The sequence below is a fragment of the Monodelphis domestica genome, chromosome 4, assembly GCF_027887165.1.
Source record: "Monodelphis domestica isolate mMonDom1 chromosome 4, mMonDom1.pri, whole genome shotgun sequence".
Taxonomy (NCBI): Eukaryota; Metazoa; Chordata; class Mammalia; order Didelphimorphia; family Didelphidae; genus Monodelphis; species Monodelphis domestica.
Window position 1 is genome coordinate 207,839,230 of NC_077230.1, and position 12,800 is coordinate 207,852,029.

At 34.4% G+C, this 12,800-nt stretch overlaps 1 protein-coding gene and 1 long non-coding RNA gene across 5 annotated transcripts in view; one reads left to right on the top strand and one right to left on the bottom strand.

Annotated features, from left to right (window-relative positions):
- Positions 1-12,800, bottom strand: part of HIBCH (3-hydroxyisobutyryl-CoA hydrolase) — a 123,632-nt gene that overhangs the window by 35,990 nt on the left and 74,842 nt on the right. For all 3 annotated transcript variants that reach the window (XM_056794126.1, XM_007494508.3, XM_007494507.3), the window contains 2 exons: positions 9,205-9,283; positions 5,800-5,945 (listed from right to left, as the gene is read on the bottom strand). In XM_056794126.1, the coding sequence (XP_056650104.1) occupies positions 5,800-5,945; positions 9,205-9,283 (225 nt within the window). The remainder of the gene's footprint in view (positions 1-5,799; positions 5,946-9,204; positions 9,284-12,800) is intronic.
- Positions 1-12,800, top strand: part of LOC103098797 (uncharacterized) — a 46,146-nt gene that overhangs the window by 20,898 nt on the left and 12,448 nt on the right. Inside the window, exon 5 of one of the 2 annotated variants that reach the window (XR_008911273.1) lies at positions 10,716-10,863. This is a non-coding gene — a long non-coding RNA (uncharacterized LOC103098797). Of the gene's footprint in view, positions 1-10,712; positions 11,917-12,800 lie in introns of those variants that run through there. The other variant, XR_008911274.1, reaches the window with a different exon arrangement.

Genomic DNA, 12,800 nt, shown 5'->3' on the forward strand with positions numbered 1-12,800 from the left:
GAAAAATAGCTCCAAAAGAAAAGATCTCTGCTAATAATAACAATAATAATAATGAAACAAGGTTAATTAACAAGGATAACACATCTCTGCCAAAATACATTACAATGTGTATGATTTCTATCTATACCAATAAGAAAATATAAACCAAAGAGTAAAGAAAAAATTCTATTTCTAAGAAAAAATTCAAAGGTCAAAACAATCTCCCAATATTGACATCTCATGAAGCCAAATCTCCATGAAATAAAAAAAAAACACGAAAACTAAACATCAAATGATAAAAGATAATAACACATTTCAAACTATAAGACATACTTAACATTTAATTAGTAAAACATATTACATACATCCACACATGAAGATTATCACAAAGTGAAAAATATACATCCACTCATGAAGAGTCAAACCACAGAAGACTGACAGGCACACATGAAGAATTCAAACTTACTTCCATGCATATACAAACAGGAATAAAATCAATCTTACACACAGGCATACAATGATCTTACACACATGCATGTTCCAGTATGTTAAAGAACATGGAATTCCAATCAAAGTGAGATGACAGACAACATGTATAACCTGTACAGATGAAAAACCTAAAACATGTATGTTCCTATGATCAACACCAAGGACACAGAAAGAATTTGAAATCTAGGACTGATGGCAAAGGGGTCACATAAGAATTCATCATACATGTTAACTTCACACATAGATACATACATATAGAGTCATATATAAGCACAAAATGAAGATGACTCATGGAAGGGGTAAGTATGTATAAATCATAATTAGAACACACACATAATTCATATTGACATATTTTTGAGTTCTGCAGGACTCAGGCAGATATGAAGCTACACAAAAAATTCTTGCCTGAATGAATTCTGAGAATTCTTATGAAAATTAATATACATAATGTACATATGTAAAATTTGTACAGACAGAACCATGTACATTTCTAAAATACTAATGAACTAATATACTAACAAAATATGTTAGGATACTAAAATTTACTAATATCTAACACACATAGGGCAAAATTAGCTAGGGAATTTGAGACTTGAAATAGATCAGGGACAGATTGATATTATCTATGATAAGTTAAATTACATAGTTACCTTAGGGATTGATATTGTTTATAAGAACTTTTACTTATAACATGTTATAGTTCATTGAGATAAGAAAATTTACTTTGTTTCAAAAACTGTTTGGATTGTTGAATTGGCTGAATTGAAAGTCTTACCCATTGAAGATCTCAACTGAATAGAAAAGACTGAAATGAAGCTTTCTATCATAGATAGGGAAATTATAGTTTGGGGAAACCTCTTTCCCTTTCTCCTGTTAAATTTCCCTTTTCCCTCCTTCCCAAAAGAGAATAAATTAGACCTTTTCATTTAAGAAGCTGTCTTTAACTTCATAGTAGGAGGGAGAATTAAAATATTCTAAAGGGAAAATTGGGGGAGGGGCTGACTCACCATCTGGTAGACAGAGATTCCATTTGGCTGACTAACAGGGAGAACAAGGAGGGGTGTTTCTCTGAATTCATTCCCCTCAACTCAACCTGTTTCCTGAAGTAACATCTATTTACTTCCCCCCTCATCTTCCATTAGTATCCTCTAATACAGAAACCAAAATCCTACCATATGTTGTCTACAAGAAACACACATGAGGAAGGTAGACATACACAGGATGAGGGTCAAAGGCTGGAGCAAAATCTATTGGGCCTCAACTGAGAAAAGAAGGCAGGAGTTGCAATCATGATATCTGACAAAGTCAAAGTAAAAACAGATCTGATTAAATGAAATAGGGAAGGTAATTACATCCAGATAAAAGGCAGTATAGACAATGAGGAAATACCAGAAATGAACATGTATGCACCAAATGGTATAGCATCCAAATTTCCAAAGGAGAAATTAGAGGAGTTGAAGTAGGAAATAAATAGTAGGAAATAAATAAAATTATACTAGTGGGAGACCTGAACCTTCCTCTATCAGATCTAGATAAATCAAACCAAAAAATAAATAACAAACAGGTAAAAGAAGTGAATGAAATCTTAGAAAATTTAGGGTCAACAGATATATGGAGAAAAATAAATAGGGACAAAAAGGAATATACCTTTTCAGTAGCACAAGGTATATTCACAAAGATTGACCATGTACTAAGGCATAAAAAACCATGGAAAACAATTGAAAAAGAGCATAAATAATAAATGCAAATTTTCAGATCATAATCCAATAAAAATAATAATTAGTAAGAGTATATGGAGAGCCAAATCAAAAATTAATTGGAAATGAAATAATGTTATTCTCCAGAATAGTTTAGTTAAAAGAACAAATCCTAGAAACAATGAATAATTTCATTGAAGAAAATGACAATGATGAGATATTCTTTCAAAATCTATGGTATGCAGCCAAAGCAGTACTCAGGGGGAAATGTATATCCTTGAGTTTGTATATTAACAATTTAGGGAGGGCAGAGGTCACTAAATTGGGCATGCAAATTAAAAAATTTGAAAGTGAACAAATTAAAAATCCACAGTTGAAAACTAAATTATAAAACCTAAAAATTAAAGGAGAAATTAATAAAATTGAAAGTAAAAGAACTATTGAATTAAAAAATAAGACTAGAAGCTGGTACTTTGAAAAAAACAAACAAAATAGACAAAGTACTGGTCAATCTAAGTTAAAAAAGGAAAGAAGAAAACCAAATTAGTAGTATCCAAGATGGAAAGGGAGACGTCACCTATAATGAAGAGGAAATTAAAAACTATTTTGCCCAATTATATGGCAATCTAGGTGATATGGGAAAATATTTACAAAAACATAAATTGCCTAGATTAGCAGAAAAAGAAATAGACTACCTAATAATAAGTAAAGAAGGAGTTCTACTAAATTCCTTTTATGACACAAACATGGTACTAATTCCAAAGCCAGGCAGGTCAAAAACAGAGAAATAAAACTATAGACCAATCTCCCTAATGAACATAGATGCAAAAAAATCTTAAATAGAATACTAGCAAAAAGACTCCAGCAAGTGCTCAAAAGGGTTATTCATTATGATCAGGTGGGATTTATACCAGGAATACAAGGATATTAATATATTAATATAATATATTCAATATTAGGAAAACCAGTAACATAATTGACCATATCAATAAGAAAACCAATAAAAACCACATAATTACCTCAACAGATGCAGAAAAAGCTTTTGACAATACAACACTCATTCCTATTGAAAACACTAGAAAGTATAGGAATAGAAGGGCCTTTCCTAAGAATAATAAACAGTATATATCTAAAACTGTCAGCAAGTATCATCTGCAATGCAGATAAATTAGAAGAATTCCCAATAATATCAGGAGTGAAACAAGGATGCCCATTATCACCTCTATTATTTAACATTGTACTAGAAACACTAGCAGTAGCAATTAGAGAAGAAAAAGAAATTGAAGTAAAGTTTTAAGATAGGTAATAAGGAGACCAAGCTATCACTCTTTGCAGATGATATGATGGTCTACTTAAAGAATCCTAGAGAATCAACTAAAAAGCTAGTGGGAATAATCAACAACTTTAGCAAAGTTATAGTATACAAAATAAAACCACATAAATCATCAGCATTTCTATATATTTCCAACACATCCAGACAGCAAGAGTTAGAAAGAGAAATTCCATTTAAAATCACCCTAGACAATATAAAATGCCTAGGTATCTATCTGCCAAGACAAACACAGGAACTATTTGAACACAACTACAAAACGCTTTCTACACAATTAAAACTAGATATAAAAAATTGGAAAAACATTCATTGCTCATGGGTAGGACAAGCTAACATAATAAAAATGATAATCCTACTCAAATTGATTTACTTATTTAGTGCCATACCCATCAAAATACAAAAAAAAAAAAACTTTTTTACTGAATTAGAAAAAAAAACTATAACAAAGTTCATTTGGAAGAACAAAAGATCAAGAATATCAAGGGAAACAATGAAAAAAAATGTAAAGGAAAGTGGCCTAGCAGTACCAGATCTCAAACTATACTATAAAGCAGTGGTCATCAAAACAAGTTGGTAAAACAAGAAGGAAGGATCAGTGGAATAGACTTGAGCTAAGTGACCTCATCAAGACAGTCTATGACAAACCCAAAGACCCCAGCTTTTGGGACAAAAATCCCCTATTTGATAAAAACTGCTGGGAAAATTGGAAGACAGTGTGGGAGAGATTAGGTTTGGATCAACACCTCACACCCTACACCAAGATAAACTCAGAATGGGCAAATGACAAATATAAAGAAGGAAACTATAAGTAAATTAGATGAACACATTATAGTATATTTGTTAGATCTTTGGGAAAGGACAAATTTTTAAGACCAAGCAAGAGATAGAAAAAAATGACAAAATGTAAAATAAATAATTTTATTACATTAAATTAAAAAGGTTTTGTACAAGCAAAACCAATGCAACCAAAATTAGAAGGGAAGCAACAAATTGGGAAAAAATCCTCATAACAAAAACCTCTGACAAAGGTCTAATTACTCAGATTTATAAAGAACTAAACCAATTGTACAAAAATTTAACCCATTCCCCAATTGATAAATGGGCAAGGGACATGAACAGGCAATTTTCAGATAAAGAAATCAAAATTATTAATAAACACATGAAAAAGTGTTCTAAATCTCTTATAATCATAGAAATGCAAATCGAAACAACTCTGAGGTACCACCTCACAACTAGCAGATTGGCTAACATGACAGCAAAGGAAAGTAATGCATGCTGGAGGGGATGTGGCAAAGTTGGGACATTAATGCATTGCTGGTGGAATTGTGAATTAATCCAACCATTCTGGAGGGCAATTTGGAATTATGCCAAAAGGGCACTAAAAGACTGTCTGCCCTTTGATCCAGCCATAGCACTGCTGGGTTTGTACCCCAAAGAGATAATAAGGAAAAAGACATGTACAAGAATATTCATAGCTGCGCTCTTTGTGGTGGCCAAAAATTGGAAAATGAGGGGATGCCCTTCAATTGAGGAATGGCTGAACAAATTATGGTACCTATTGGTGACGGAATACTATTGTGCTCAAAGGAATAATGAACTGGAGGAATTCCATGTGAACTAGAACAACCTCCAGGAATTAATGCAGTGTGAAAGGAGCAGAACCAGGAAAACAATGTACACAGAGACTGATACACTGTGGTACAATCGAAATGTAATAGACTTCTCTACTAGCAGCAATGCAATGACCAAGGACAATTCGGAGGGACTTATGAGAGAAAGAATACTATTGATAGTCAGAAGAAGAACTGTAGAAATAGAAACACAGAAGAAAAACAACTGCTCAATCACAAGGGTTGATGAGGATATGATTGGGGATATAGACTCTAAATGATCACACTAGTGCAAATATTAATGGTATAGAAATGAGTCTTGATCAATGACAAATAAAACCCAGAGGAATTGTGCGTTGGCTACAGGAGGGGTTTTGGTGAGAGCAGATAAAGAACATGAATATTGTAACCATGGAAAAATATTCTAAATTAATTAAATAAAAAATTTTCTAAAAACTGGACTTCTTTAAGGTTAGCTGCACCTATGTAATACCAAGTTATCTCATGAATGAAAAATAGAATCAAATTATATATAACCCAGATTAAATTGCTAATCATCTCAGGGAGGGAAAGAGAAGAGAGAGAGGGAGACAAATTTGGACCTTATCATTTCAGCTAACATGTTAAAAGTGTTATTACATGTAAATTGGGAAAATAAAATATTTTTTAAAAAAGAATCATATAAAATTCTAACCTTGTCAGAGTCTACAAAGTGTGTAGCAACTCCTCCTTTTTGTACATCTCTGCCTTTCAATCTGAATCCTGTGAGTCCAAGGAAGTAACCAAGTTTTCCTGGAAGCCGTGGTAGAAAATAACCTCCACCCACATCAGGGAAAAGTCCTGCAATTTAGAAAAAATTTTAAAAAAGAGGAAGGTCTGATTTAAATGAAACAGATGAAGAGGAAATCTACTTCCCCACATTTACATGATTAAATGTCATATAATTTTATCAGTACTCTAGATGCATTACTATAAATCATAGTAGAATTAGACTGGAAATTATCAAAATATCCATGTATGGTAGGTATAAAATTAAATCATGTTAGATTGAATAAATGCAATATATGAAATTAAATTTAAATGTCAGTTCATGAATGAAAACACACACACACACACACACACACACACACACACACACACACATATATATATATGATTTTTCATTAGGAAAATAAGAAGGCAGATGTTTGTTAACTGTGATCTATTTCCAAACCAAAGTTCTGGCTGATCAAGTCACCATCCTGTTCAAGAAACATCAGTGGCCAGGGACAGCTGGGTAGCTCAGTAGATTGAGAACCAGGACTAGAGATGGGAGGTCCTAGGTTCAAATCTGGCCTCAGCCACTTCCTAGCTGTGTGACCCTGGGCAAGTCATTTGACCCCTATTGCCTAGCACTTACCACTCTTCTGCCTTGGAGCCAATACACAGTATTGACTCCAAGACGGAAGGTAAGGTTTAAAAAAAAAACATCAGTGGCTCCCAATCAGCTCTAGAATAATACCTCTAACACCTCTGTTTAGCATTTAGAGGCCTTAATCTGGATCCAAGTAATCTTTCAGGTCTAGCCAAACTAGTTCACTTGCTATTGAAGACATTCAATTCTCCATCCCTGTGCCCTTGCCCAAGTTGTCTTCCAGAAAGTATTCCTTTCTTAATTCTGCCTCTTAAGAACTTCCCCTGAAATGAATTTGCATATGCTTTGTATATATTATATCAGTATTCATTTTGTAATGACCTACCAATGTTGGTGTTGTTTACTCCCAATATAATATAAATTACTTTTGTATCTGTATCTGTATCCCAGCACCTAGCATACTGCTTGGCACAAAGAAGGTGCTTAATGAATGTGTGTTCAGTGAATGAATGAATATGAAAATTCAAAATTTGAATCTGTGGAAAGCCTGGATAAGTCACTTAACTCTGACTTGTATAAAATGGGGATAATAATAGCATGTAGCCCCCTCAAAAAAAGATGTTATAAGGATCAAATGAGGTAATACATGTAAAACTCTTAACAAACTTGAAACTGTTAAATAAATTTTTTTAGTTCTAAAATTATATCTTAGTTTTTATTTTTATTTATAAATTGGTGTTAAAATAGTTGCCATTTTCTTATTTACATTTAACCAAGAATTTATACTTCACATTTTCCATAACTCAGTTACAATCCAAAAAAGTCTCCTGGCCATTGCCAAGTAATAAATGAAGACAGTCAATTTGAAAATTATGCTGGTGATCATTGTAAATACTTTATTTTTGTGGTGCTTAAGTTATACAATGAATAAAATAAAACTCATAAGCTTTATAAAACAATCACCTCTAACCATGGCTTCATTCAGGGGACTCAGGATAAGCAAGCTTGATGGCCAAAAAAATCAAATAATTTTTAGCTTCTTTTGGATAATAGTTTTAAGTTATAAGAATAAATATAAACTGACTTTAAAATCTGTCAGGTTGTCATATATTAATTGCTCCAAACCATCACAAAATCTGGCATTTTTTAATACAACAAACTAAGGTAAGTCTTCTTATCTTACTTCAGATACCACTTATTTAAAAATGAAATTATTACATTGGTTAGCTGGTAGAGGCCAAATTTGAGAATCTCAAATGATGAAAAGGGTTTGCTAGGACATTTAGACCAAAATAAATGAGCACCTTATGTCTGTGATGGCAAACCTTTTAGAGACAGAGTGCCAGGTTCCATACAAACCCCACCCCCCAAACTGAGTGCCATGACTGCCCCTACCAGCGATGGAGTGCCATGTCCCTCCCCCACTGAGTCTTGAGTGTACCCCACCTTCCCTCTTACCCCACATTGAAGAGGGAGGAAATGCTCCCATTGCGCTGCCGGGTGGGTAAAGGAGGGGAATGGCCCGAGTGCTCTGCTCCCCTCTAGCTATGCCACCTGTGAGCTACCCACATTACCTGCTGTGCACTCCTATTGGGCTGCAGGGCAGAGGGGCGGGGGATATGAGGAATGTCATCAAATATGGTGGAGAGGAGGAGGGGAACAGCTATGCCCAAGCCCCTCTGCCTTTCTAGTAATGAATTGGGGGGAGGGAGGGATGGAGGGTGGCCAGGTGTTCACAAAGAACGCTCTACATGCCATCTTTGACACCCGTGCCATAGTATCACCATCACTGCCTTATATGAACTAATAGCTATAAAAATCTTTAGTCAATTTATATGAATAATTCTTCTATCATCTAGAAGATCATACATTCAACTACAGTAACCTTAGGTTGAGCAACATTTAAATAACAAGAATCCTTTTATTAATTAGTTCTTCCATATAGACAAAATATGATTATATGTTCATAATAATGGCTATCAAACACTGCAAATCCCTAAAATAATGACTCAGATTAACAATGCCTTAAAGTTTACAGGATTTTTCCCCTTAAGTTTACATGGTTTTTCTCCTTATAATCTTTATTTCCATAAAGTAGGTAAAATAAGTATTATCATTCTATTTTATAGATTAGGAAACTGAGGTTAATAAAAATGATATGCAAATCTCCTAATTTCAAATCTATGTCATTTTTTACTACTTTATGCAGAGAGGGAACTAAATCTGATCTACATTGAAAATAAATTAGCTTCAATTTAATTTTATGTTAACTGTATTTTGTTTTAAGTCTTTGAATACTAACAACCTGCATCAGTTTATGTGGCACTCTTTACTACCTGGAACACTTGAATAACCAGAAGACCCAGTTCTTCAAATATCCTGTATGATCAAGGAACAAGTTCTCCATCTATCTATTTCTGAATTCTATGCCCAACAATGAAAAGATTTCCTACTCCTAATTCATAACAATGTTTTCTACTAACAATTTTTCATCTTAAATCTTTAGCAGTATATTTGAGCCTAGATACTGTTAAAATTTCCCTTACTGTCTTGAGAAATGATGTATTTAAAATAGAAAATAATTTAAATATTTTCTATTTAGTTTCATTTTCAATCTTAGAAGGAATTCTTTCATTTCTTTTACCTCACATAAGATTCCTGCCAATTACTTCAACAATTTTTATATAATTTGAAACACATTATGAGAAGATGATACCAGAAGTCAAAATTAAGAATAATTTTTACCTAATGCTGTTTCTGGCATAGCAAAAAGTGTTTTCTCTGTAGCCACTCGGAAATCCCCATGAACTGAGACACCAACACCCTGAAAAAAAGAACATGATATTATAATGATTTTAAATTAACTGTATTTAAAACAAAAACAACCAAAGCCAGATATTAATATAAGATAATTCTATAATATAAGATTATATTAATAGGTTCAGGAAAATCTTTGAAAAAATATAGTATAAATATATGCTAAAACTATTATCATGGCTATTATCGTGCTAAAACCTGCCCCAAAAGCAAAGGCATAGGAAGGCCTTATGATTTTAAAATGTTTATCTAAACTTTCCCACTAGCATTGCTTGCAATGGAAAATAACTTGAAACTTTCCCCATTAATACAGGAATAAGCAACAATGCCTTTACTTTGTTATTTTATAAAATAAAACATTTGACTTATTTCTAGAAATTTTGGTTATAGTAATAGGCCAAAGAAGAGAAATTAAAGAGTTAAATATTGGCAAAATGAAACAAAATCACTGTTATTTGCAGGCAAGCTGGTTTGCTTAGAAAGCTCCAGGGAATCAGCAAGGAAACCAAGAAAAATAACACTTTCAGTATATTAGTAGGATATGAAACATATCCATAAAAATCTTCAACATTTATAGAGAGCAGTAAAAATAAAAACCAGGAGGAAATTATATTGAGAAATCAGATCCAAAACAGGTATAAAATACACAAAATACCAGGGAATCAATCTACTAACATTCAAAAATTATTAAAAAATCCTTTTTACAGAGATAAAGGAAGGCATATAATTGAAGAGCTATTCATTGCTAATGGCTAGGCTACTCCAATACAAAAATGATAAAAACTTAAAATAACTATAAATTTTATGCTATAGCAATCAAAACTACAAAAGGATTGCTTTCTAGAGTTAGAAAAATAAAATTCATTAGAGGGGAAAAAAGCTTTAGACCCTCAAGATAAATAATGTTTTAAAATAGGAATTGAGATTAGAACTAGCCTTCATATCCTATTATAAAATACTAATTCCATAAACTGGGCGGTTATGTAGTACAATGGATAGAGCACTGGAAGCAGAATCAAGAATACCTGAATTCAAATCCAGGCTCAGACACTTTCTAGCTATGTAAATGGGCAAGTCACTTAACCCTATTTGCCTCAGTTTCTTCATATGTAAAATGAGCTGAAGAAGGATAATGACAAAACCACACCAGTATCTTTGCCATGAAAACTTCAAAAAGGGTCATGAAGAGCCAGATACATTGAATAATCAAAACTACCTGGAACAAATTAAATAGGATTAAAATCTATGCAGAACAAATGAACTCAATTATCAGGAATAAGTGAACTTATAACTACTATTTGAGAAGAACTGATAGAAAAGCTTGAAAGAAGTTTATCAAAAAAAATGGGTTTACAAAGGCATTTTATATATGCCATACTAAATTTCAAATGTGTACTCATTACAAAAATAAAAGTTTATATTTTTTTTTAAATTAGTAGGAAATGGGACTTCCGGGTAAACATGGCTGCAATCTAGACGTGAATCACTTCCACTTCCGGGCACCGAACGAAATAGACTACCTCAAAAGAGAATAAAAATCATCTTTGGAAGAACGGAGGGACTCTCCAGCACCTCGCAGAAATGAAGGTACGTGGGGTTTGAACATTGCCACACTATAAGAAGTAGGAAAAGCTTGCACAAAAATGTGAACTGAGCTGCCCTACCCCCTCCTCCCCCACGGAACCAGAGTAGGGGCTCAGAGAGCTCACTGGAACAGCGAGTGAGTGAGGAAAATCTCTGTCTGGGGGGGCACACCAGGTTCCTTGGGATCTAAGGACTGCTAGAGAATGACCTCTCAGGGCAACTTCACTGGAGAACCCTACACACTGGAGAGCACACAGACCGCAGGGCCCCTGCAAACTGCGAACAGTGTGGAGTTTCGAGAAACTGTAAAAACTACCTAAGGCTAAAGCTCCACTCCTCGCTGTAGTGGGGGGAGGGGGGACACACCAGGATCCCTGGAAACTGACAGGGACTACCAGAGATCCACCCCTCAGAGCGGTTTTACAGGAAATTCCTGTGCACCAGTGAGAAGAGACCACAGAACACGAGAGCGTGCACACTAACAAACCACAGAGGCTGGGAAGAACTAGTCAGAGGCAACTTAAATCCACAGAAAACCCGCCCATATCACCCAGACCTCTGACCAAAAAGGAAAGGGGGAAAATAAACCACCAAAGGGATGGCTCATACTGCCCAAAACCAACCCTCTAAGAAGAAAGGGAAAAAAGTGACTCTTGAAAACCTTTATGGGGGGAATACCCAAGGGACAGAAGAGAAAGAGGATGAAATTCAAACAAAATCAAAACATGCCCCCCAAAATGGAAATTATCCACAAGCTCTAGAAGAATTCAAATTGGAGCTTATCCAAAAGATGGAAACCTTCTGGCAAGAAAAATGGGAAAAATTCAGAAAGAGGTCAGCAGCCTGACAGAGAAGATCTCACAGTTGGAGAAAGAGCTGGAAGCCGCTAACAGAAGGGCAGACCAAGCTGAAAAGCAAAACCAGTCCCTAAAGACCAGAATTAAGCAACTGGAAGACAGTTATCTTGCAAAACAGCAAAAAATTAATAAAGCAAAGTAAAAATATTAATGAATTAGAAGAAAACATAAACTATCTCACTGACAAGGTGACAGACCAGGAAAACAGAGGAAGGAGAGACAACTTGAGAATCATTGGTCTCCCTGAAAAACCAGAGAAAAACAAAAACATTGATGCCATACTACAGGAGATTATAGAAGAAAATTGCCCAACATGTTCTTGAGCAAGGGAGCAAAATAGAAATAGAAAGGGTTCATAGAGCAACTTCTACACTAAATCCCCAAAAGACAACCACCAGGAATGTAATCGCCAAATTCAACAGCTTCCAAGCTAAGGAGAAAATCTGACAAGAAGCCAAGAAGAGGAGCTTCAGATACAGAGGAGCCCCCATAAGGATCACACATGACTTAGCAGCAAACATGCTAAGAGACCACAAAGCATGGAACACGATATTTAGAAAGGCAAGAGAGCTGGGTCTCCAACCAAGAATCAAATACCCATCAAAACTGACTATATATTTCTAAGGGAAAGTATGGGCATTCAACAAAATAGAAGATTTCCAAGTATTCGCTAAGAAAAGACCAGAACTTAGTGGAAAATTTGACCTCTGTAAACCTCAAAATTTTCTTAGACTTATAAATGTTGGAAATTTCACCATTGGGAAATTTCATACTTGGAAAATTTCTTACTGATAGTCTATTGGAATGTGAACCCCATTGGCATGGGAGGTTCCTCCTCCTCCCTTCTTAAGATTACTTTAGGACAGAAACCTTTTGCTGAATAATGGAAAGGGCTTTGACCTATGCTTAAGCACAGAACATGAATTTCTTTGAGTCATGATTGATTTTAGAATTGATACAATAGAGATACTTGGAATGACAGAACCAGGTCTTGGAAAATACAATTTCCACCCCACTCAGTCCTAACAGGATTTAGGAAGGGCTGCAGCATAGATCAAAATTTAATTATTCCAATTTCTACCC